General features: G+C 61.6%; 2 protein-coding genes across 4 annotated transcripts in view; both read left to right on the top strand.

The window, feature by feature from the left end:
* LOC126037491 (electroneutral sodium bicarbonate exchanger 1-like) overlaps nucleotides 1-23,674 on the top strand; it is a 149,550-nt gene that overhangs the window by 5,205 nt on the left and 120,671 nt on the right. Inside the window, exons 8-9 of one of the 3 annotated variants that reach the window (XM_049797824.1) lie at nucleotides 60-164; nucleotides 435-598. In XM_049797824.1, coding sequence (XP_049653781.1) covers nucleotides 60-147 — 88 coding nt within the window. In that variant the 3' untranslated portion in view covers nucleotides 148-164; nucleotides 435-598. Of the gene's footprint in view, nucleotides 1-59; nucleotides 165-434; nucleotides 599-23,674 lie in introns of those variants that run through there. The other 2 variants (XM_049797825.1, XM_049797826.1) reach the window with 2 other exon arrangements.
* LOC126037486 (electroneutral sodium bicarbonate exchanger 1-like) overlaps nucleotides 1-23,674 on the top strand; it is a 157,925-nt gene that overhangs the window by 15,635 nt on the left and 118,616 nt on the right. The window lies entirely within an intron of this gene.

The following is a 23,674-nucleotide window of genomic DNA, read 5'->3' as shown; positions in this document are numbered from 1 at the left end:
TGCCCTTGGTGGCATCAGTTCCCATAATCACGGATTGCTATGTAAAATATTTATTGCAGGACTGATCCTTCTGAGATTGTTATCCTGGATGAAATGTCACAAATGACCGTATGGAAGGCTCTCACTTTGAAGACAGAAACCCTTTGAATCCAGGGAGGAAAAAGGTAAAGGATTGTACGTGAACGTGACCGTGCTCCTCAGCAAGCGACGGCGCACACCTACGCTTTTCCCACGCTTTGGCCGGCAAGGCTGAGCAAACGGCCTGTCCCTGGGAACAGGCAGGGAGGTCTGTGGCACGCAAACCAGCTCCTCTCTGCTGGGGTGGTCCCCCGAACAGGGCAACATCAGCAGCAGCTGGCAGGTCTTCCACTGATGATGCTCTCCCTCTTTTTCTCTTCCCTTCGCCTTTCCCCACTCCCGCTTTTCCCGTTTAGGAATCTTGACTTTGAAGGAGAGGAGTGAGAGCGTGACTCGGGGATGTGCCAACGCAGACAGAGGGAGAAAGCGCTTTGTTTCAGTTGGAGGATTCCCATTAAAGCCATGCAGATGTTTTCAGTTATCCTTGGTGTGCTTCAGGCATTCAGTATCTCTAGACCAGCAAGCTGAGGGGAACATCACAGTCAAGGGGAGTTTGGTGGTGTTCAGTCTGTGTGTGTACGTGTGTGGGGGGGTGTGGGTTTGTAGTGGTAGAGGGACTGCTACTGCTTTATCATTCAGTGCTCTTCTTTTAATACCTAATTCCTCCTCTTTTTTTTTCCTCTTTTTTCCAAATGTAAACTGGGAATGTCCAAAATAATTTTCTGTTATATTTGATGCATTCTCCACTTTCTTCTTGATCACGACCGGGTTTTTGGTCTGGTTTGGAGTTCTGGCTTTAATTCACTCTTATGTCTCTTACTGGTACAAGAGGGATGCCCTCTGCAGCAGGGCAGCATAGAGAGCGTCCGAGCAGTTGGCCTAAGGTGAAAGAAAAGCATTTGCTCCCTGCGCTCCAGTTTTACCTTTCTTGGTTGGTTTGGCAAGTATCACAATAATGTGTGATGAACTGACCGTAAACCCCATTCACCGTCTCCCTGTGCCACTGGGGGGGGTTGGTAGGGAATCTGGGAATGAAGTTGTGCCTGGGAAGAAGGCAGGGGTGGAGGGAAGGTGCTCTGAGATTTGGTTGTATTTCTCATTACCCTGCTCTGGTTGATTTGTAATAAATTGAGTTAATTTTCCTCAAGCGGAGTCTCTTTTGCCAGTGACGGTAATTGGTGAGTGATCTCTCCTGTCCTTATCTCGACCCACAAGCTCTTTGTTATATTTTCTCTCCCCTGTCCAGCTGAGGAGGGGGAGTGATAGAACGGCTTTGGTGGGCACCTGGCATCCAGCCAGGGTCAACCCACCACATGGGGAAATGATGTACTTAAGAAATGATGTACTTAAGCCACACGAAAAAGGCCACAAAGCTCTTGTGAAACAAGATCCCCTTTGTATGATCAACGCATGCCTTGCTAACAACTGTGCCCCTGAAGAAGAACTAAAAAACTGAGAAGAAGGGAACATCCTACCCCAGGAGGCGCCAAAAAGTTGAATAATTGCTAATAGGCATGAAGTCAGAAACATCTTCGCAAACTGGAGGAAAGGTAAAGAAAGGTGGCAGGGGGAGATCATGACCACCAACTCAATTCCACACCAAAAAGACTTGCCCCCCCCACTCTCCTTGAGCATGCGCTGTAGAAGAAAAGAACACTGGACCTTTAATTCCAAGCAGGGAAACTGTAGCCCAATAGAAACTGTGCGAGATAAGCTACTCCCGGCAATAGTTTTGGGAAGAACTTTGGAAATCGAATATGTATAACTGAACTGTATAAATTGCTTGCCCCTTTAGGCATGAGGGGTGCTAGCGTTGCGGATTACCACCTAGCCCCCATCTTTGCGTAAACATGAACTGGAATAAAATACCTCTGCTCTGTATTTATATTGGCATTTTGCACCCCGGGTAAACGACCCCACTTTTGGGACAACAGTGGGGCAGGCAAAGCACCACATCCCGCAGGCCGAGGGGCTCAGGCACCCACGCCGCTGCCGGAGGACTGCCGGCAAGAGGTTTGGCATCTGGCGAGGGGCTGCTGGGCCAGGGTGCCCAGGCACCCACCCCACTCCCCCAGCCGCAGCCACGAGTGCTCTCAGTGCTGGGGCAGAGGCCGTAGCAGCTGCCTGTGCCCAAGCCTGTCCCGAGCGGAGGGAAGACTTTGCTGGCGAGGAGCAATCCAGTGAAGGCATTGCTGAAATTGCTGGGCTTGAAGTTGCTGCCGGGCCAGGAGGGGGCCGAGGGGTCCTTGTGCAGCACGTCCTGCTCCAGGGGCAGCAGCTCTCAGGCCAGCAGCAGTCTGCTGGGGGGGACGCTCAGCAGGGACTCGGGGACGGGGACCCATGATACCGAAAAGCCGGTCAAAGAAACTCTCTAAGACTCATTTTGGAGTTTTAGAAAGTAGGCATTCCTACCCCTACTTCCCACCCCGGCTGGCCAACGCAACGCGCTGCCTACCTTCTTGAAGGACAGCAGTGGTTTGATGCTGACGAAGCCCATCTTGTTCTTCTGGACATGTTTCAGGAGGAAAGCATCCTTGGCCAGGTTCTCGTCAGAGAGGTGGAATTCCACCTGGGACACAACCCTCCTGGCCAGCTGCCGGTCAGGGACGGAGTAGCTGCAGTCCAAGAGATCAGCCCCCAGAACATCGCTCGCATCGCAGAAGCTCCCGGCAAAGCAGCAGGGACACGGGTGTGACTCGGTGGCCTTTGGGATGTGCAGCACTGCCCAGTCCCAGCCACAGCGGTGCAGATGGCAGAGTCTTGAGGAGCGGGGTGGCTCAGCTGCGCTCTGAAATGAAACGGAGTTTTATGCTTTTAGAAGCGCGCTTGCCTTCATGCCCCCAGCATCGGTCCCTGCCACAAGTTACGCAGCAGATGGCCTTGCACAATCTTGCAGCCAGAGGTGCCTCACGAACAGAGCGCAATCTCTTTGATTACCAGGATACAGGCCAGGAGAGATCTTTGGCCTCCGGTTCACGGCAGTTGTCCCGACTCCCCCAGGCCACACACTGTTCACACAGCAGGAGCGAGAGGCCTGTGTCCTTGGTACCCTTGGGGTGTCCTTGCTAGCGCCGAATCCTCCAAGCACGAGGAGGGGATGTACTAACCCCATCCCTGGGATCCCGTAGAGCGCAAACAGACCCAGCACCCTGACACCGGACGTTGGGCAGAATCCAGTCCTTTTCTGGGAGCACACGGTGCGTCTCCTCCGGGGTGTCATGCACCCAGGGAAAGGGCTGCCCCCTCCCAGGGGGATCCAGAGCTGCTGCTTTTCCCAGCAGGAGACTGAAAGACCTGACAGCACTACTGGAGTGAGGGCTGTGGGAAAGCGTGCCACCGAGCGACACCGCGTGACCTTCCTTCGTGCCTTCGAGGTCCTTTTTCCTATTTCTGCCTCGCTCCGGTCAACGCAGCAAACAGAAGCGTGGGCAACGGTCACAAACGCATTTGCCATCTGGCGCAAGGAGGCTGCGGCTGCAGCTTGGTCCCCGCTTGGCTCAGCTGAATCAACTTGTTGTTCTTCCCCCACCGGAAAAATACTGTTGAAAGCCAAGAGCATTTGTACCCGCAGACCCCGAGAGCCGCCTGTAGGCCCCGGGGCCACCCCAGCCTCCCTTAACCCTTTCCCTCCCCAAGAGGAGCTGGGGAGGCTCTTGGGGGTGGGGCGGAACACAGGGAGCCCCCGCATTCCTTCCGGGGAGACGCCAAAGAGTCCTTGGCAGCCAACAGCCAGAAGGGACCATGGCGCGGCCACCAATGCAGCTCCCACTGCCTGGGCCCTGGGGCCCCCCGGCGCCCCAGCTTTTCCAGCCATTCATGCTCCGCAAAACCTTCTACCCTTGAGGTAGGGACCGACCCCAACCCCTGCAGCCCAGGGACGCTCTTGGGGGGCAAGAGCAGAGGAGACCGCCGGCCATCGCTCCTGTCTCATTCTCTTAGGCTCAGCCAACCCGTGCCGCCTGCCCACGCGGGAGCAGCCGTTCCCTGCAGCCCGGGCCCCCCAGGCACCACCAGCAGGTATGGCACCCCAGTCTGCTCTGGCACCTTCGCCATCCCCATCACACCCGTTCCCCCGGCACTTTTCGCATGGGGGTTCAGCAAGCCCCGGTGAGCATCCTTGCCCTCGCCCGGGCGGCGCGTGCCCAGTAAAGCCCATCTGCAGAGAATTCCCCAAATATTTGGGGCCACCTCTCCCCTTTCACCTCCTAGATGCGAGTCTCCTCCCCGATTTGCAACCCCGTCCCACCAGCACAGCAGCTCACCCTGTGGGGATCGCCCCGGCCACAAGCTCCCCACGCCCCTGGCCCAGAGCTGGGGGATGTCGGCCATCGGGGCCGGCTTGGCGGGTGCCCCCAGAGAGTCCCCCCGGCCCAGCACCGCTCCCCCTCACCCACACAGGTCTGCAGAGGGCTCCATGTGGCTGCCTCTTCGACCCCCGGGTCTTCTGCATCCAGTGGACAACCACCGACCTGCCTCCACCGGCCACCGCCACGCTCGGCCAAGGCGCCACTTCTCTGCCGGGTGCTGCCCTGTGGGGTCCCACGGGCTGCGGGGCCCCCCTGGCCTGGGCAGCCACAGGGACCCCCCAGGGCCAACCATGGTACCTCACACCCTACAAAAATCAGAGGAGTGGGGTGGCCCCAGACCCTCTGGAGCTGCCAGTGTCCATCCCTGGCTACCAGCACAGCGAGGGGCGGCTGGCACAGATCAACATCCCCAGCACGGCCACCCCTGTGGGGGCACCCCCAGGCGGCGATGTCCACACCAGCCCCTGCGCTGCCACCAACAACGAAGCCCTTGGGGACACTGCAGGCGACCTTGCAGTGTCCGAGGAGATGGTCCTGGAAGAGGCCCTAAGGCTCTTCGGTTGCTCCCTGGATGGAGTGGGGGTCAGCCAGGATGCTCCCAGCAGGAGCTCCGTGCCCGAGGACGCTGGTGGCACCAGCGCAGACACCCCCGACCGCGACTTCAGCTCGCTCTCGCTGCCTGAGGAGATGCTCACCCCCGACTACTGCATCCCTGAGCTCAGCGACACCATGCTGAGCCTCAAAATAGTCAACGGCGGCGGGATGGAGCCCCAGGAGCCGTGGCAGGATGCGGGGATGGACCTGCCACCATCCCCACCTGCCACGGCCAGCAAGTGGAGGAAGAGGCAGGCGCAGAGCTCCTTGCCAATGGCACCCAGCAAGCGCAGGGCTCTGGCAGCCAACGTGAGGGTGTGAGGGGGGGTGGGGATTAGACAGGGGTGAGAGGGATGGAGATGGGGGGAGTGGGGGGTGGGAGAGGAGGGGTGGGGTATATGGCAGGGGGGGGTGGGCGGGGGGGGCTAGGGAGGGGTCAGACCAGCTTTGATGGGACATTTTCTCTTGGCTTTTCAATTAAAAGCTGTTTCTCCAGAACCGCTCGGTGCCTATGTGGGAGGGGGAGGGAGCACAGGGGGCACCAAGAAACAGCCCCCAAGAGGTGCAAAAGCCCCACTGAGCCCCAAATCCGAGCCAGCAAGCCACGAGGGGAACCCAGCCACCCCCAGGGCCCAGTCACCACCAGCGGGGCAGGCGATGGTGGGGGGGGACGGGAACGGGAACAACTCCCCTGTCCCCTTCCCCAGGGGAAGCAGCCCTTTGGTGGGGAAGCCAGGACAGACAGGTCCCTGCAGGACTCACAGACACGGCCCCATGCAGAAAGCAGCACAGAGCCCCTGCGACAACGACAGACCTTGGGGGCCGGAGGGGACACAGGTACACACGACAACAAGGCCTGCAAGGCCTTCGTCTTGAACACCACCAGTGTCCCCTCCAGCGGGGACAGGGCTCGGTGCACAGCCCTTCAAAGCCTCAAGACCATCACGGCCTTCCTTGGTCCCACTGACCTCAGCCGCGGAAAGCCCAGCTTTGCCTCACTGACACAGCAAAATAACCCCAAATCACCCCAAGAATGGCGAGGGAGGGAGCTGCAGGCCAGGCAGGGACCCTCCTCCACTTGTCTGGCTGCGCCTTGGGCAGCCGCAAGACCAGGAAGCGGGGAGAAAAAAAGTCAGAAGGAAAAAAAAAATAAAAATCACTGCACCGGCCAGAAAGTGCCTGGAAACTTCATCCCTCTTCATTGCCCATTTCCCATGCGAGCTCCATAACCTGGGAGCAACGCAGCCAATAGAACCTTCGAGAAGCAGACTCACAGCCTGCTGCAGCTGGCCCTGCTCAAGCAGCTGAGGTGGGCTGGATGATCTCTAGAGGTCTCTTTCAGCATCCATTCTGTGCTGCTGTGACTCTGTCTCTGTCGCGGTTTAACCCCAGCCAGCAACTAAGCACCACCCAGCCGCTCACTCACTCCCCCCCCACCCAGTGGGATGGGGGAGAAAATCCGGAAAAAGAAGTAAAACTCGTGGGTTGAGATAAGCACGGTTTAATAGAACAGAAAGGAAGAAACTAATAATGATAATACTAATAAAATGACAACAGCAATAATAAAAGGATCGGAATGTACAAATGATGCGCAGTGCAATCGCTCACCACCCACCAATCGACACCCAGCTAGTCCCCGAGCAGCGATTCCCCCCCCACTCCCCAGTTCCTATACTAGATGGGATGTCGCATGGTATGGAATACCCTGTTGGCCAGTTTGGGTCAGGTGCCCTGGCTGTGTTCTGTGCCAACTCCAGCTTTCTCGCTGGCTGGGCATGAGAAGCTGAAAAATCCTTGACTTTAGTCTAAACACTCCTCGGCAACAACTGCAAACATCAGTGTTATCAAGGTTCTTTGCATACTGAAATCAAAACATAGCACTGTACCAGCTACTAGGAAGACAGTTAACTCTATCCAAGCTGAAACGAGGACACTTTTAACCACTTAACATTCCGTGAGAAATACTGCAAGAGCTCAAGAAGAAAGAGCAGAAAGACAGGAGACAGGTGAAAGCCTAGAGCGCCAGCTAGAGGGAATGAAAGACCCTCTTCCTTCTCTGAAGCTTCAGCAAGGCTTCCTTCACCTGCTTGTTCCTCCGACTGTCAATGACGGGGTTCAAACTGGGGCTGACGAGACTGTAGAAAAGGGAAAGAACTTTCTCCCTCCCAGAGGAGTTACCGCTCCCGGGCCCCGCGTACACGAAGATGGCGTTTCCATAAAAGACACCCACCACGGTTGGGTGGGAGCCACAGGTGGAGGTGGTTTCGTGCCATCCTGGCACAGAGCGGATGCGCAGATCGGTGGCCAGGCTGTCCAGGGAGCAAATCGGGATTAGGGCTAAAGGGAAGAGGAAGAAGCACACACAAACAGCAAAGATCAGGACTTTATTGGCAGGAGCGGCAGGGCAGGCCAGCTTTGAGACAGCAAGAATTTCACAGGAGAAGTGGACAACCTCGCAGGGGCCACAGAAAGGCAGGTGTAAAGCCAGAGAGGCTTGCAGTGTACCAAATACAAACACCAAAGCCCACAAAACCGTGGCAAGGGTGAGGCGCAGCCTCCAGATCACGATGAGGGCATAGCACAGGGGACGGCAGATTGCCACATAGCGAACGTGAGACATGATGGCCAGCAGCACGCACGCCATAAGTGCAAAGATTAAATAAAGATGGCTCTGTGCCCCACACCCAGCAAAGGAGGGGGTTCTGCCTTGTCCAAGGAGGCTCCTTAGCATACGGGGGACATTGCTGGAGGCGTAGCAGATGTCCGCGATGGAGAGGTGGCAGAGGAAGAAGTACATGGGGAGGCAGTAGTCCAGGCAGATAAGCAGAAAGACAAGTGCGTTTCCCATCAGAGTGGCAGAGCAGAGGGCAGAGAAAAGGCCAAAGAGGCAGCGCTGCAGGGCTGGGGTGCTGCAGAACCCCAGGAGGACGAATTCTGTGACCGTCGTTTCATTCTGCACGCTGTGCTGGAGGTGAGGCAGCACAAACTGCGACCACGGAGATCTGGAAGCGAAGGAGCAAGGAAAAGGAAAGAAAAAGGAGAGTTTTCCTAAGAATGTTGCGCAGGAGGAACCGCTGCACCGGCTCACCAGCGCCTGGTTCTGCTTCCCCAGCATGAATGACACGTCTGTCCAGGGCACCTCCCCCAGCACCCAAAACAGACTGCACCCCTGCACAGCGCAGCCCACCCTGCCTGCACCCCCCCATCACTCCAAACCACGCTACACCCGCACAGGCTGCACAAACCTGAACGGCACCACCCAGCTGATCACTGCGCCCACCCCACGGCTGGACCTCCCAGACAAGTGGCCCCCAGCCCCTCACTGACCATCCCTGACCCATCCCTGACCCCATCCCTGACCCCCTCATCGACCCCATCCCAGACCCATCACCAGACCCCTCTCCCCCTCCCCTTTCCCCCTTCCTTCCTTCCTTCCTTCCTTCCTTCCTTCCTTCTTCCCCCGCTCCCCCGTTCCCGTCCCCTTCCCACCCGTACCCACCTGCCGGCCCCGCCGCCGCTGCCGTCCGCCTTGCTCCCCGCTGCTGGGCCGAGCTCGCCGCAACGGCCCGACCCGCAGCCTCCCGCTGCCCACCGGCCTCTCGCCTCACCTCCCGCCCGTCCCCACGCACCGACCCCTCTGTGCCCACGCCACCTCGCTCCCGGCCCCACCACCCCGGGCGTAGCGCGCCCCCCAGCACCCCGGCCCGGGCCCCCGCGCCCGCTCAGACGACCCAGCAGGCCCGGGCTGAGCCCAGCGGGGGCGTAGGCCCCGGGGAGGGGGGGAGGGGGGACTCCCCCCCTCCCTCGTGCCAGCGAACGGCCGATGGAACCCTGCCGCCTGCCGCGGCAGCCGTAACCAGGGCAAGCCAGCAGACCCCAACGGTCGCAGATCGCTGTGGCTGAGCGCACAGGAAGGCCTCTGGTGTCCCGGTGTGCCCACCTGCCTTCGAGCGAGGGGAGCCCGGCGGGCCTTGTCCTGCACCTCCTGAGGACGAGGGAAGAGCCTCGGCGTGCCTGAGGGGCTGGGGGCTGCTCCCCGGCTCGGCCTGGCCATAGGTGGGGGTGGCACCAGGCCCTGGGAGGGAAGGGACAGAGGACAGAGGGGTGTCTGCGACAAGGGGGATGCCCCCATACAGACAAACCCCAGCCCCATAGCGGGAGGAGGAGGAAGAGGGAGCCAGTCCCGTCCCCCCAGGGCGAGGAGGGGTCCATGTGCTCCGGGGCAGCCAGAGGGCTTCTGGGGAGGGGGGATCAGGGGGCTTAGGGGAGTGACATTGGGGTACTTTGCGACACCCTGTGGCAGCCAGCCCTGCTCCCGCAGTGTCTGGGAGGACAGTGTTGGGACAGGATGGGAGCGAGGAGCCCCTGAGCACAGCCACCTCTGCCCCCACCACCCCTGGGGTGGCAGGGGGTCCTCCTCACCCCTTTCCTCCCTCCCTCCTGCAGGATGGCGGAGAGACCCCCTGGCCACGTTAGGCAGGCCTGGGTGGAGAAGGCTGGAGCTGCCCCGGCTCCCAGATCCAGGCCAAAGCCCCATGAGATGTCCGAGGTCCAGCTGCTGCGGGCAGGTGAGTGTGCGGGTGCTGTGGAGCAGGGGGCTCCCCAGCCTGCCCTGCCTTGTCCTGGGCCAGGCTCACATCCCCCAGCCAGGCTGGCATCAGAGCTCCCACAGCGCAGTGGCCGGGAAGGGAGCTCTGTTCTGGCGTTCTGGGACAGGGACTCTCCCTGTGCCCTGGTGCCAGCGCATCCCTTACCAGACCACAGCAGGGCCCCCTCCCTGTGCTGCCCTCCAGCATCACACCCTCTCTCCTGGGGCACACAGGGGACACCGGTGTCCCAGCCTTGAGCAAGGGCTTGTGGCATCCCTGGGAGCTGGGCAGAGGGCTCGGGTTTTCCCTGCTGCTTGCCCCCCAGCCCTTCCTGCTCTCTCTTGGCCAGATCTGTGCTGCTCTGCCTTGGCTTTGCCCAGGGAGGAAGACAATACCCTGGACATCATTCGAGCCTTCCTCAGGAACAGACCAAAGGTATCCGTGGCCACTTCTATGAGGCTGTGCCCGTGTCTCCCAGCCTGTCTTTCGGCCCCTGTCCCGTGCTCAGAAGGTGCTGGGGGCTGTGCTGGGCCCCCCACCTGGCTGTCTCTCCCCCCTGACACTGCCTGTCTGTCTGTCTCCTCCCTGGCTGGCAGCAAGAGGCCCAGAAGCTGAGGTTTCTGGCCTCCATCTGCACCGTCTGCAGCACCACCAGCGTGGACTCCGCTGTGTGGGACATGCTTTACTTCTGCCAGCTGGAGGTGGTGGAGACCATCGAGGTGAGGGGACGGCCAGTCAGGCTGAGGCAGGGGCAGGGGCAGCAGGCAGCGACACAGCCCCGGGGGCAGATGAGAGCTTGGCCAGGCAGGGGGGTTGCGGATGAGCACTGCTCCAGGTCTCCATCCTTGGAGATGCTCCAAAGCCACCTGGGCGGCCTGGCTGGATGTTTGCAGGTCCCTTGGCCAGCCTGTGGCTCTGTGACGGGCACAGCCCTTCCAGCCATGGGGCTTGGGACCACTGGGTGCCAGGATGGGGGCACCTGGGCTCTGCCAGCCCCACAGGCTCTTGCTGGGCGAAGGAAACTGCCCCATCCTGAGCTGTCCCACGCTGTTGTGCTCCCCAGGTGCTGCTGCAAGAGGAGCCCGCTGGCCCCCAGGGCATTATGGTGCAGCAGCAAGCCATGCTGGCCATCATCTCCATGAGGTACCTGCCCCAGCCCCCAGCTTGGTGGCCCCGATGGCACCGGTCCCAGGTGGGGGGCATCCCCAGTCCTGGGTCTGAGAGGGAGGCAGAGAACAGGGCAGGGGGTGCCACAGGGTTTTCCCCACAAAAGGCAAGTGCCAGTGTGATGGAGGGTTGAGGGGTCCCCCATGGCATGGGGCTCAGCTCAGGTCTCTAAGCCCAGGGTCTGCCTCCTCCTCTGTCCCCGCAGCAGAGCGGGGCTGCTTCTGCAGGAGAAGAAGAACAGCCTCCTGTATGCCTGCTTCTGCAACATCTTCCACCTGCCTCCTCAGGAGGACACTCAGGGCCCTGATGCTTCACTCTGCTCCAAGGTGTGCCAGGGGGTGAACCATGGGGAGTTCCCTGGCTGCGAGGCCCCTTCCTGGGCACCGCAGGGCCATGGCCGTCCCCTGCCAGGCTTCCAGGGCTGCCCCCAAGACTCTGTCCCCCTCACAGACCCTGGCCACGATGGACAGCATGCTGCAGGTGCTGGTACGCAGTGCCGGCACCCTTGGCATCGTGGAGCTGCAGAACATCTTGGAGGTCTGACCTTGGCACAGGGTCCCCATGGGCAGTGACCCCTGGCTTGAGCGGTGCCCACCCCCAGCACCTGGTGCAAGGAGGGGGGCAGGGAATGTCTCTCCTTACCAGCCATGCCCCCCCCCACCCCCCTGCCTCCTGGCTTCCGCCAGAGCCCCTTCTCCTGCCCCAGCCCACGCCACCTCTGCAGCCTTGCCCGCTGCCCGTCCTCCCCAACACTGCCTCCCAGATGGACCTGCCTGTCTGGCAAGGGGAGCCCAGCCCTGGGGCTTTCCCCCTCCAGCTTCACCATGGGCCATATCCCAGAGCCCCCACCACAGGTCCCCAGTGAGGTGGTCACCCCAAAGCCTTGGAGTCCTTGGGTGGGAGGCAGAGGGATGTTTTTTGGTGGGGAGTGAATGGAAGGCAGCAGAGGCAGCAGCAGAAGCGGGATGCAGTGACCTGCCTGCCCGCAGCAGGTTGCTGTGAGGGGCGAGAAGGACACATGCCCCATCCCAGGCACTGCCCCAGAGCAAGCCTGGCTGTGCCATGCTGTGCCATGCCACCTCCCTGGCACACCAGCAGCTTTTCTCCTCCCAGCTGCTGCTGCCCTTCACCGATTCCCAGCTGGCAGAGGTGCAGGAGAGGGCCATGGCACGGATCGCCAGGCTGGTGAACTTCATCACCACCTACTCCCTGCCGCAGGTACCGAGCTCCTGGTCTGGGCAGCCCCAGTGCCCTGTCCCTGTGCCCCTGAGCCCCGGCACCTCCCAGGGAAGCTGGGCACCCAGCCAGCAGGTCGGGAGCAGGGGTCTTTGCCCTGCCCCTGTCCTGTCGATGCTCTCTCCCAGGGCAGGGCAGGGCAGGGCAGGGCAGGGCTGCCCCGGGCACAGGCAGGAACCTGGGTCCGGCAGCCCTGCCCTGCTCTTGGCTGCTGCCTAGCTGCTCTGGGAGCAGCTGGGGCTCCCGTTGTGCTCACACTGCCTCTCTTCCCCCAGGTCTGCCCCTGCTTTGCCCAAGCCACAGTCCGCAGGCATCAGTGCTCCAAGACACATCAGTTTGTAATGCTGGGGAAGCTGGTGGGGCACCTCACCCTCTGTTGCACCTGCAAGGACAAGGGGATGCGTCCTGAGGCTGCAGAAGCTCTCTATCACCTGCACACGTTTGTCCTGCAGCAGAGAAGTAAGACAAGCTGTGTCGGGCTGGATCCCCCAGGCATGGGCAGTCAGGGGCCACTCTCCTTGACGAGAGAAAGCCTCATCCAACCTGCCTGCCTGCCTGCAGTCTGAAAAGTCATCTTGCCTTGCCCCCGCTCACAATAGCCCTGGACCCTCCCTGGGTATCTGCTCCCTGGACCTGTCTGGTGCCCTTTTTCTTTGCCAGCAACTTTTCTGCCCAATGCTCTCAGACTGCACTTCCACTTCTGCACCCTCTCTCTAAGCACCCCGTTTTTGCTCCCCCCCCAGGCAGGTGGCCCTGGCTGCATGGCACAGAGCAGCTGCAGCTCCAGGAGGACTGGCAAGCAATGAAGCCCTGGCAGCTTTTGAAAATCAGCCACACCCGCAAAATCTTCTTGGTAAGAAGTGCCTTTGGCTCAGTGTGAGTGAAGGGACACCCGATGCGTGGGGATGACAGGGGCTCACGCTGTTCCCTAGGCAAAGGCCCTCAGGGAGCTTCAGTCCCCTGCGGGACCCTGATGCCCACCATCAGTCTCCTCCCCAGCGCAGCCTGGCTCCGTGCCCCGCTCTCACTGCACAGTCAAGATGCTCTGGGTGATGCTCTGGGTGAGGCAACAAATCTCCCCTCCTCTCCTTCATCCTGCAGATGTTCACAAAATACCTCCAGTCCTCCGACCAGGCAGACATCATCCTCATGGCTATCAAGAGCTTGAGACACCCAAGCGCCTACAGCATCAGGCTGGCTGCCCACATGGTGGATGTCCTTGTGGCGGACCGTGCCTTCCAGCCGGGGCAGGTGAATAGCCCATGGGTGGCACAGCTGATGCTCCAGCCCACTGGGGGACTGTTCCTCCCCTGGCTCTGTGCCTGGCTAGCACTGACGCCGTCTCGAGCTGGCATACCGCACTAGGAACGGAAGCAGCTCCCAGTAGGAGCTGGGGAAATGGCCGCGTTCACCATGCTGACATCCCCACTCCCGCCCGTGTCTCCCCTCCAGGTGCTGAACGTCGTGTGGGCCATCTACAGAAGCCGGCCCTCCGTCAGGGCGGTGGTAGCCCGCAAAAGCCTGGACAGGGCCCTGGTGGTGCTTGTGCGCAAACACCCCAGGGAGTTGGTGGCCAGCCTGCTGCAGTGCTCCCCGACGTGCACCCGGTAAGGGGACCACCAGCCTTTGGGGGCTCCTCTCACACGAGGAGAGGGGCCCCAAGACCCTCCCGAGGGATTTCAGCCCGGCCATCCTCTGGGGTGTCCCTGCTGACAGAGCCCCGTGTCCCTGCAGTGTCGCCAGGGCCATGTGGAGGGCGATGATGTCTGACCTCCGGGCTGCGGACAAGGTGCTGAGGGAGCTGCTCAGCTTGCTGGTGAACCAGTCACTGCGCAAGACCTCCACCTCCACCAAGGACAACCCGCGCATCCTCTCCCTGGCTGTGAGTTGCTGGACGAAGCCTTGCTGACCTCCGGGGCTGATCTCAGCTGTCCGGGGCCCCTGCTCCCCTTCCCTGCCCGCCCCAAGGCTTTACCTCCCCAGGGATGAGGGGACATCTCAGCGTCCGGGTGTCTTCTGCAGGCAACCAGGGCGATAAGCGAGATCCTCCTGCAGTCTGTCTGCCTCTGGCAGGTGGAGGCAATTTTCCCCCAGCTTTTCCTGGCGCTGCTTTTCCAAGCGTCATTCACCACGGAGCTGACGCTGCAGGAAGTGCACATCTTCTGGACGGAGCACCGACAGGATCAGCTCACTCCCATCAGGTGCTCCATCCCTTTCCTCTCATCCCTGCCAACCACCCGGAGCCAAGCCAGGGTGGGAGCTAAGCATTTCTCCTTGTGCAGGTCTGCGGTGCAGTCCATGAAAGTGCTGCTCTGCAGCATGGGCTTTGAGAGCCAGGTACTGGCCATCGAGGCGCAGGGTGGCTGGGACACCCTGCTCAGCTCCCAGACCCACCTCATGGGAGCGCGCATTATCGCCAGGTGAGAGCCCCTTCTCCCTGCTCCTTGGGGACAGGGTACCCCATGCCACCCCCTCCCTTGGGGCTGATGGCAGTGGGGTCCCCATTACTTGGAGAAAGTGGTACAGACTGGCGATGTCCAGGCTGGTGCAAACCCCCAAAAGCTGTGCCTGCCTGGCTCAGGCCTGACAGTGCCTCCTTCCCCGTCAGGGAGATGATGAAGATGCCAAGGCGCCTGCGCTCCGCCATCTTCTGCCATCTGGTAGAGCTCCTCCGGACAGAGGACCCCACCTGGCAGATGGTCGCTATGGTCTTCTTCATTGAGGTGAGCCTGATGGCACCACTCCAAGCTCCCCCCGATGCTCGGTTCTCCCATGCCCACCACTGTGGGGAAAGCTGGGGCAGTGGGTGGGCTCTGGTTGGTACCATGGAGGAGCAGATGAGCAAGCAATGTGCTGTGGTGTGGGGCACGGGGACTCTCTGCAATCCCTGCTGCCTCTCTCCGTCTGGGCTTGGTCTTGCCCTGCGTCCTTGTCCTGAGCTGATGGTTGGAGCCAGCACCACACCTCACCAGCTCCCACTGCCTGTGTTTCAGATGCTGGACTTTACCAACATCAGTGAAGAGCTGGTCCGTGCCCTGGAAATCTTCCCCATTTATCTGCAGAGCCAGTGCCTGGGGATGCCCAGCCTGGTGCTCAGGGCCATCCTCAGGCTCACCGAGAGGCCTGACACAGTGAGTAGGGGGCAGCCGGGACAGCAGCCCAGGGTGGAACAGTGGGTAACGTGGCAGCTCAGGCTTTCCTGGGCATTGTGGGCTGTGCTGGCTGCTGCCAGCTCTCCTGCCTCCCCGGCCCTCTGCCCCATGGCTGTGCCATGCCAAGGAGAGAAGCAGCAGTGCTGACGGGAACGGGCTCCCACTGCCAGCACGTCCCAGCAGGGATGCTGGCGGCAGAGCAACCGGCCTGAGCGTGGGGTCTGCAGGGCCTGGCCGTGAGGTGTTGAGCCCCAGGGTGAAACACAGCAGCCATGGCAGGGGCTGCTGGCAGCTTGGGCAGCTTTCCAGGCAGCGCCAGTCACCCACCAGCCTATCCAGGGGGGTCTGGTGGAGAAGGGGGCAGCCGAAGGGCTGGCAAGGAGCCAGTGCTGTCTGTCCTCCCCCTCTGTGCCCTGCTCTTCCCATGGGCATGCTGGTGAGCCCTGTCTGCCGGGACCTTGCCCTCGTAACCTGCACTGCCTGCAGAGAACCCAGTGGGGAGGCCGGTGTTCGTGGAGAGGGTTTTCACCCCTGTGATCGGTGGCTCCTTTACAAAAAGGAGGTGGCATGTCTCACACAGGAAAGGAAAGCCCTTATCCTGCTGCCGTACGTTATGGACCAGCTGCTGGATGATGACAGTGATGCCAGCGCCGCGGCCCTGCCCGTGCTTGGCAACATGCTCTGGCTGCTGGAGGGGAAGAGACTCAGCCTCACTGCCCTGGCACTGGCTGGAAAGCTCCTGCTGCTTTTCAACAATGTAAGGCTGGGGGAGAGCCCCATGTCCCCCTTCCTGGGCACCTCCATTCACGCCTCCCACTGCAGCCCCTGTGCTCTGCAGGGGGATGCTTTGCCCTGCAGTCCCCAGACCCCATTGCTGCCCTTGGTGGCTCCGTGCTGTGTCACAAACCCCCCACCAAGGACTCACTCCGGCTCGGCCTCCCTGCCGCAGCGGGGGACAGTGGTGGCAGGATGGCAGCAGGCGTGCTGAGCCCCACCAATGCACACCCTGCTCTGGCAGCATCCTCCAGCCTTCTGCAGGGCCTCCCTCTCTGGCCCTCAGCCCCGGAGACCCCAGTCTCCCTGGGCAGACCATCTGCATGCCGCAGCTTGCTGCCTTTTGCAGCAGGGCTGCCTGCAGCCATTTTGGGGATGTCTGTCTCCATGTCAGCCCCTTGCTTGCCATGGGCTTGTGGCTGAGGTCCTCCTCCCCTCTTCCCCCAGGAGCTGGACACGGTGCGGGAGCTCTCCATCCATCTCTTCCAAATTGCAATGGGGCTCGTGGTGGGTGCTGAAAAGAAGAAGATGAAGAAGGTGGTGTGGGACAGCCTGCTGCCGCTGCTCTTTCACCTGCATGACCAGGACGAGAGTGTGGCCAAGGTGGGATTCCCAACCTGACTGGTCCTTTGGGGAGGGCAATGCTGACACTGCACTGTGAGGTCTAGCTTGTTGAGTCCCTAGGAACAGGCAGAGCCCCCCTCCCTGCCCACTGCTGCCTTTTTCCTCCTGCTGCCTGGTGGATGGGCAGGTGGGTCCCTTTCCCACCCAGCTCCCTCCACACAGCCCCTGGCATGGGTCCCTGCAGCCCCAGAGACTGGACTACGGCTCCGCAGCAGCCTGGGGCCACCACAGCTGAAACGCTGAAGCCCCGACAGGCTTCCAGCCAGAGAGGGTGGCTGCCCTCCTCTTCCCCTGGGGTGCTGAACCTGCTGGCAGCATCAGTCCCCAGCTGGTGCGTCTTCCCTGCATGGGCCAGGACAGGCTCTGAGCCCCACCAGGAGGGAGGACACAGGGTCCTGTGCCCCCCATGGTGGTGGTAGCATCTGTGCTGCTCACCAGGCCTCCCAGGAAGCCCTCCGCAGCGCTGGCCAGTTCCTGAAGTGGAGGCAGCTGGTGTGACTGGCCGAGACGGCGCAGGCATGGAGGATCTGCGAGTGCTTGGTAAGCATAGCCCGAACACCCCTGGGATCTGCCCTGGGTAAGCCCTGCCCGTGCCCAGCAGAGGGGACCAAGGGCAGTGTCCCCACAGCTGCATGCACCCTCCTGGAACAGGCTCTGCTCCAGGCTGTCCTCACCTCCGGGGTCCCAAAGGGGACCCCGCCACCAGGATGGCACCCTAGCATTGCCTGGGAGCCCTCTGCTCCCTCCGAACCCCAATGCGGAGAGCGGAGAGCTGGGAATGTCCTGCTGGGGAGAAGAAGGGTGGTCCTTGGTGGAGGGATGGCCCAACGGGGGGGCCATCTCTGTGCCAACTCTGCACCCTTCTCTCCAGCTGGCCAGGAAGAGGAGCAGGGCCACGTACTACCTGTGGAAGAGCCAGACCTACCTGCGGAGCCCGCAGGAGTCCCTGCGGCTGGAGGCTGTCAGGTTCATCGGTGAGCCCCTAGCCCCAGGGTCCCTTTCTCTCCCAGGGTCCCTGTGTCCCAGTGCAGGACCTGTGGGGCACCCCTTCACTCTCTCCCACTCCTGCCTGCACAGGTAGGGCTGGCAGGAGGCTCATCCATCCCCTCCCCGATGCTGCACCCTGGGGTCAGCCCTCCCCAGGGAACTGTGTGGCCAGACAGGCTGGCTGGTGGGTCCCTGATGGCCAGTGGGTCCCTGACATGCTGTGTCCCCCCAGGACTCCTTGGACGGGATGTGGATGAGCACGAGAACGAGCACAAGTACATCAGAGAGAGTGAGTGAAGGCAGCGGGGAGGAGGAAGGACCTTGGCATGGAGCTCCCCCCCCAGCCTGGGCAAGGGGGGCTCTGCTCCCAGCACATCTGTGGGAAGAGGGGTGTTTCGGGAGGGGCGTATTCCTAATCAGCAGCTTCCAGCTGAGCCATCTGCCCCCTGGTTCCCTCCTGGCCCTGGGAATCGTGAGGTGCAATGTGCCCTGCCTGGAAGGGATATGGGGCTGTCACCTCACCTCTGCTGCTTTGTCCCCACAGTCCTTCAAGGCCCAAGCAAAGACACCAGCCCCTTGGTCTCCTCCCTGGCAACTCAGACACTCCTCATCCTGGGACGAGGAAGGCTGAAGTCGAGGTTTAACCTACCACGGCTGAGTTTACAGATGACGAGGGCACGGATGAGGTCACACTCAGTCCCCAGCGAGGACTCTGCTCAGGCAGAGACAACGCTGGAGCCCCAGCCCTAGGATGCTCTGCAGGCTGGGGTATCTCCTCTTCCTGAGGTCTAACAGGAAAGGAGACACCTCAGCTGGAGGAGGACGCGGCAGCCTCCGGAGAGTGGCAGGACAGCCACTCTTTCCAGTGGTCTAGGACAACGCCTGTCCACGCGCTTCATCTTTGCCACAAAGCACCAGCTGCTCTGCTGGGCTGTTGAAACAGAGGGAAGGAGAAGGCCACGCCAAAGCTGAAGCCAAAGTTGAAACTGAAGCCTTCCCTCCCCTCTGCGGGGCCACGCCGGGGCGAATCCCTTTTTCTGCCTCCCACCGTCCAAGGATCCTGTGCTGCTTTGGGCTGACGTGGCCGAGCTCGGGAGCTACAAAGCCACCAATGCTCTGACTCCAGCAGCATCCTCCCCTCCACGTCCCCAGCAGGAAGGGCAGCTCTGCCTCCTGCCCGCACCGCCAGCTGCGCAGCCACTCCTGCCTGGGGATGTCAGAAGTCACAAGAGCCAGCAGGCCCGGGGGAGTTGTGGTAGCAGAGGGCCCTGCTTGCCACAGCACTTTGCCATCTCCTTCTCCAGGTTCGGGCACCAGGATGTCATCACGGGGCTGGACAGCCTGAGCCGGGAGTGCTGTGTGACGGCAGGGGGCCGGGACGGTACCGTGCGGCTCTGGAAGATCCCGGAGGAGTCGCAGCTTGTGTTTTACGGGCACCAGTAGGTCTGGGGCGGGAGAGGGGGCTGCAGGCAGGGGGGTCAGGCTGGGGCAGCGGTGTGCAGGTGCCAAGCATCACTAGGAGCCTGCCGGCACTGTGGGGATGCTGATGCCCCGGTGAGCCCTTGTCTCCTAAATAGGATCCCAAAGCATGCTCATAACTGATGGCAGTTGCCCCTTCTCTTCACAGGGGCTCCATCGATTGTATCCAGCTCATCAGTGAGGAGCACATGGTGTCAGGCGCCGATGACGGGTGAGCACAGGGCCGGGGTGGTGCCTGGGGTGCGCAGGCGGTGCCCCCCTCGGCCCCCTCGCCCCTTCCCTCCCTGGCAGGTCCCTAGCCCTGTGGGGGCTAACGAAAAAGAAGCCGCTGGCACTGGCCCGGCAGGCACATGGCATGCAGGATGCCCAGGGCCTGCAGCAGCCATACTGGATCTCAGCAGTGGCCGCCCTGCGCAACAGGGACCTCCTGGCTACAGGTGTGTGGCAGCTGCTTTGGAGTGGGGGTGTGGAGAGGGGGGTGTCCTGCTCCCTTACCTGGGTGGGAGTGCATGGCAGTCTTCTCTCTCTGCCCCAGGCTCCCACAGCGCCAGCGTGAAGCTCTGGAAGTGCGGTGAGGGATTTCGGAAGCTGGAGCCCCTCTGGGACATCCCGTTGGTATGGATGGGGAGGTGGGGGATTGGAGCTGGGCTTGGGGCATCTCTGGGCGGGGGCTCCCCTCCCTGGGCGGCAGGAGGAGGCTGCCAGAGCCCCTCACCCTGCCCTGTCCCCTCCAGGTGGGTTTTGTTAACAGCCTCAAGTTCTCTGCAGCCGGTGACTTCCTGGTGGCTGGCCTTGGACAGCAGCACCGGTACTGTCCCCCCTCCCTGGTGCTGCCCAGGGGCACAGCCCCCCCCTGCTCCTCCAAGGGCTTGGCGGAGGGTAGCCCCCATCTCTCTCATCTGCAGGCTTGGCTCGTGGTGGAGAGTCAAAGAGGCCAAGAACAGCATCTGCATCGTCCCTCTGAAGCAGAGGGCTGCAGCCCCCAGTCCCGAAGCCCCTGACAGCCCCGAAGCCCCCGACAGCTCCTAGCCCCTGGCCCCAGAGGCGCTGGAGCCAGGTCACCAAACCCCTGTCCCTGGAGCTGCGCCCCGAGTCCTTTGTGCAACCATCTTCCTGGAGCCGGCAGGACGTGAGCAGGGGGTGTCGCATGGCCCCCTGATCCTGCTGGCCCCCCTATCATGATGTGGCTCTGCCCTCTGCGAGGGTCTGCCCCTTTCCCTCAGGTTCAGCCTGACCTGAGCTCTGGAAGAGTCTTATTTAAAAAAAAAAACAAAACAAACCCACTTTATTTACATAAATTACAAAATAAAATAATCACACTTTTGCTCACACTAAGAATCTACTCTTAAAAACGCGGTTGGGCTCAGCACAGCAAGGAGCCACAGCAAGGTCGTTGCTAGCAGAGCCTTGTGCTCTTAACACAGCGTTCCATTTTTATAGCTCTCATTTTTATAGCTTAAACCATGATAGAGACAGAGTCACAGCAGCACAGAATGGATGCTGAAAGAGACCTCTAGAGATCATCCAGCCCACCTCGGCTGCTCGAGCAGGGCCAGCTGCAGCAGGCTGTGAGTCTGCTTCTCGAAGTTCTATTGGCTGCGTTGCTCCCAGGTTGTGGAGCTCGCATGGGAAATGGGCAATGAAGAGGGATGAAGTTTTCAGGCACTTTCTGGCCGGTGCAGTGATTTTTTTTTTTTTTTTTCCTTCTGATTTTTTCTCCCCCCTTGCTGGTCTTGCAGCTGCCCAAGGTGCAGCCAGACAAGCGGAGGAGGGTCCCTGCCTGGCCTGCAGCTCCCTCCCTCGCCATTCTTAGGGTGATTTGGCATTATTTTGCTGTGTCAGTGAGGCAAAGCTGGTCTCTTGGGGGCTGAGGTCAGTGGGACCCGAGGAAGGCCGTGATGGTCTTGAGGCTTTGAAGGGCTGTGCACCGAGCCCTGTCCCTGCTGGAGGGGACCCTGGTGGTGTTCAAGACGAAGGTCTTGCAGCCCTTGTTGTCGTGTGTGCCCGTGTCCCCCCCGGCCCCCAAGGTCTGTTGTTGTCGCAGGGGCTCTGTGCTGCTTTCTGCGTGGGGCCGTGTCCGTGAGTCCTGCAGGGACCTGTCTGTCCTGGCTTCCCCACCAAAGGGCTGCTTCCCCTGGGGAAGGGGAGAGGGGAGTTGTTCCCGTTCCCGTCCCCCCCCCACCATCGCCTGCCCCGCTGGTGGTGACTAGGCCCTGGGGGTGGCTGGGTTCCCCTCGTGGCTTGCTGGCTCGGATTTGGGGCTCAGTGGGGCTTTTGCACCTCTTGGGGGCTGTTTCTTGGTGCCCCCTGTGCTCCCTCCCCCTCCCACATAGGCACCGAGCGGTTCTAGAGAAACAGCTTTTAATTGAAAAGCCAAGAGAAAAGGTCCCATCCAAGCTGGTCTAACCCCTCCCTAGCCACCCCCGCCCACCCCCCCTGCCATATACCCCACCCCTCCTCTCCCACCCCCCCCACTCCCCCCATCTCCATCCCTCTCACCCCTGTCTAATCCCCACCCCCACACACACCCTCACGTTGGCTGCCAGAGCCCTGCGCTTGCTGGGTGCCATTGGCAAGGAGCTCTGCGCCTGCCTCTTCCTCCGCTTGCCGGCCGTGGCAGGTGGGGACGGTGGCAGGTCCATCCCCGCATCCTGCCACGGCTCCTGGGGCTCCATCCCGCCGCCGTTGACTATTTTGAGGCTCAGCATGGCGTCGCTGAGCTTGGGGATGCAGTAGTCGGGGGTGAGCATCTCCTCAGGCAGCGAGAGCGAGCTGAAGTCACGGTCTGGGGTGTCTGCGCTGGTGCCACCAGCGTCCTCGGGCACGGAGCTCCTGCTGGGAGCATCCTGGCTGACCCCCACTCCATCCAGGGAGCAACCGAAGAGCCTTAGGGCCTCTTCCAGGACCATCTCCTCGGACACTGCAAGGTCGCCTGCAGTGTCCCCAAGGGCTTCGTTGTTGGTGGCAGCGCAGGGGCTGGTGTGGACATCGCTGCCCAGGGGTGCCCCCACAGGGGTGGCTGTGCTGGGGATGTTGATCTGTGCCAGCTGCCCCTCGCTGTGCTGGTAGCCAGGGATGGACACTGGCAGCTCCAGAGGGTCTGGGGTCACCCCACTCCTCTGATTTTTGTAGTGTGTGAGGTATCATGGTTGGCCCTGGGGGGCCCCGCAGCCCCCGGGACCCCACAGGGCAGCACCCGGCAGAGAAGTGGCGCCTTGGCCGAGCGTGGCGCTGGCCGGTGGAGGCAGGTCGGTGGTTGTCCACTGGATGCAGAAGACCCGGGGGTCGAAGAGGCAGCCACATGGAGCCCTCTGCAGACCTGTGTGGGTGAGGGGGAGCCGTGCTGGGCCGGGGTGGCTGTCCAGGGGCACCCACTGAGCCGGCCCTGATGGCCGACATCCCCCAGCTCTGGGCCAGGGGCGTGGGGAGCTTGTGGCCGGGGTGATCCCCACGGGGTGAGCCGCTGTGCCGGTGGGACAGGGTTGCAAATCGGGGAGGAGACTGGCATCTAGGAGGTGAAAGGGGAGAGGTGGCCCCAAATATTTGGGGAATTCTCTGCAGATGGGCTTTACTGGGCACGCGCCGCCCGGGCGAGGGCAAGGATGCTCACCGGGGCTTGCTGAACCCCCATGCGAAAAGTGCCGGGGGAACGGGTGTGATGGGGATGGCGAAGGGGCCAGAGCAGACTGGGGTGCCATACCTGCTGGTGGTGCCTGGGGGGCCCAGGGTGCCCGGGCTGCAGGGAAGGGCTGCTCCCGCGTGGGCAGGCGGCACGGGTTGGCTGAGCCTAAGAGAATGAGACAGGAGCGATGGCCGGCGGTCACCTCTGCTCTTGCTCCCCAAGAGCATCGCTGGGCTGCAGGGGTTGGGGTCGGTCCCTACCTCAAGGGTAGAAAGTTTTGGGGAGCACGAATGGCTGGAAAAGCTGGGGCGCCAGGGGGCCCCAGGGCCCAGGCAGTGGGAGCTGCGTTGGTGGCCGCGCCATGGTCCCTTCTGGCTGTTGGCTGCCAAGGACTCTTTGGCGTCTCCCCGGAAGGAATGTGGGGGCTCCCTGTGTTCCGCCCCACCCCAAGAGCCTCCCCAGCTCCTCCTGGGGAGGGAAAGGGTTAAGGGAGGCTGGGGTGGCCCCAGGGCCTACAGGCGGCTCTCGGGGTCTGCGGGTGCAAATGCTCTTGGCTTTCAACAGTATTTTTCCGGTGGGGGAAGAACAACAAGTTGATTCAGCTGAGCCAAGCGGGGACCAAGCTGCAGCCGCAGCCTCCTTGCGCCAGATGGCAAATGCGTTTGTGACGGTTGCCCACGCTTCTGTTCGCTGCGTTGACCGGAGCGAGGCAGAAATAGGAAAAAGGACCTCGAGGGCATGAAGGAAGGTCACGCGGTGTCGCTCAGTGGCACGCTTTCCCCCAGCCCTCGCTCCAGTAGTGCTGTCAGGTCTTTCAGTCTCCTGCTGGGAAAAGCAGCAGCTCTGGATCCCCCTGGGAGGGGGTGGCCCTTTCCCTGGGTGCGTGACACCCCGGAGGAGACGGTACCCGCCGCCGCGTGCTCCCAGAAAAGGACTGGATTCTGCCCAACATCCGGCGTCGGGGCGCTGGGGCTGTTTGCGCTCTACGGGATCCCAGGGATGGGGTTAGTACATCCCCTCCTCGTGCTTGGAGGATTCGGCGCTAGCAAGGACACCCCAAGGGTA

Source organism: Accipiter gentilis, unplaced genomic scaffold, assembly GCF_929443795.1.
Source record: "Accipiter gentilis unplaced genomic scaffold, bAccGen1.1, whole genome shotgun sequence".
NCBI lineage: Eukaryota > Metazoa > Chordata > Aves > Accipitriformes > Accipitridae > Astur > Astur gentilis.
This window is presented reverse-complemented; position numbering and strand designations above follow the sequence as displayed.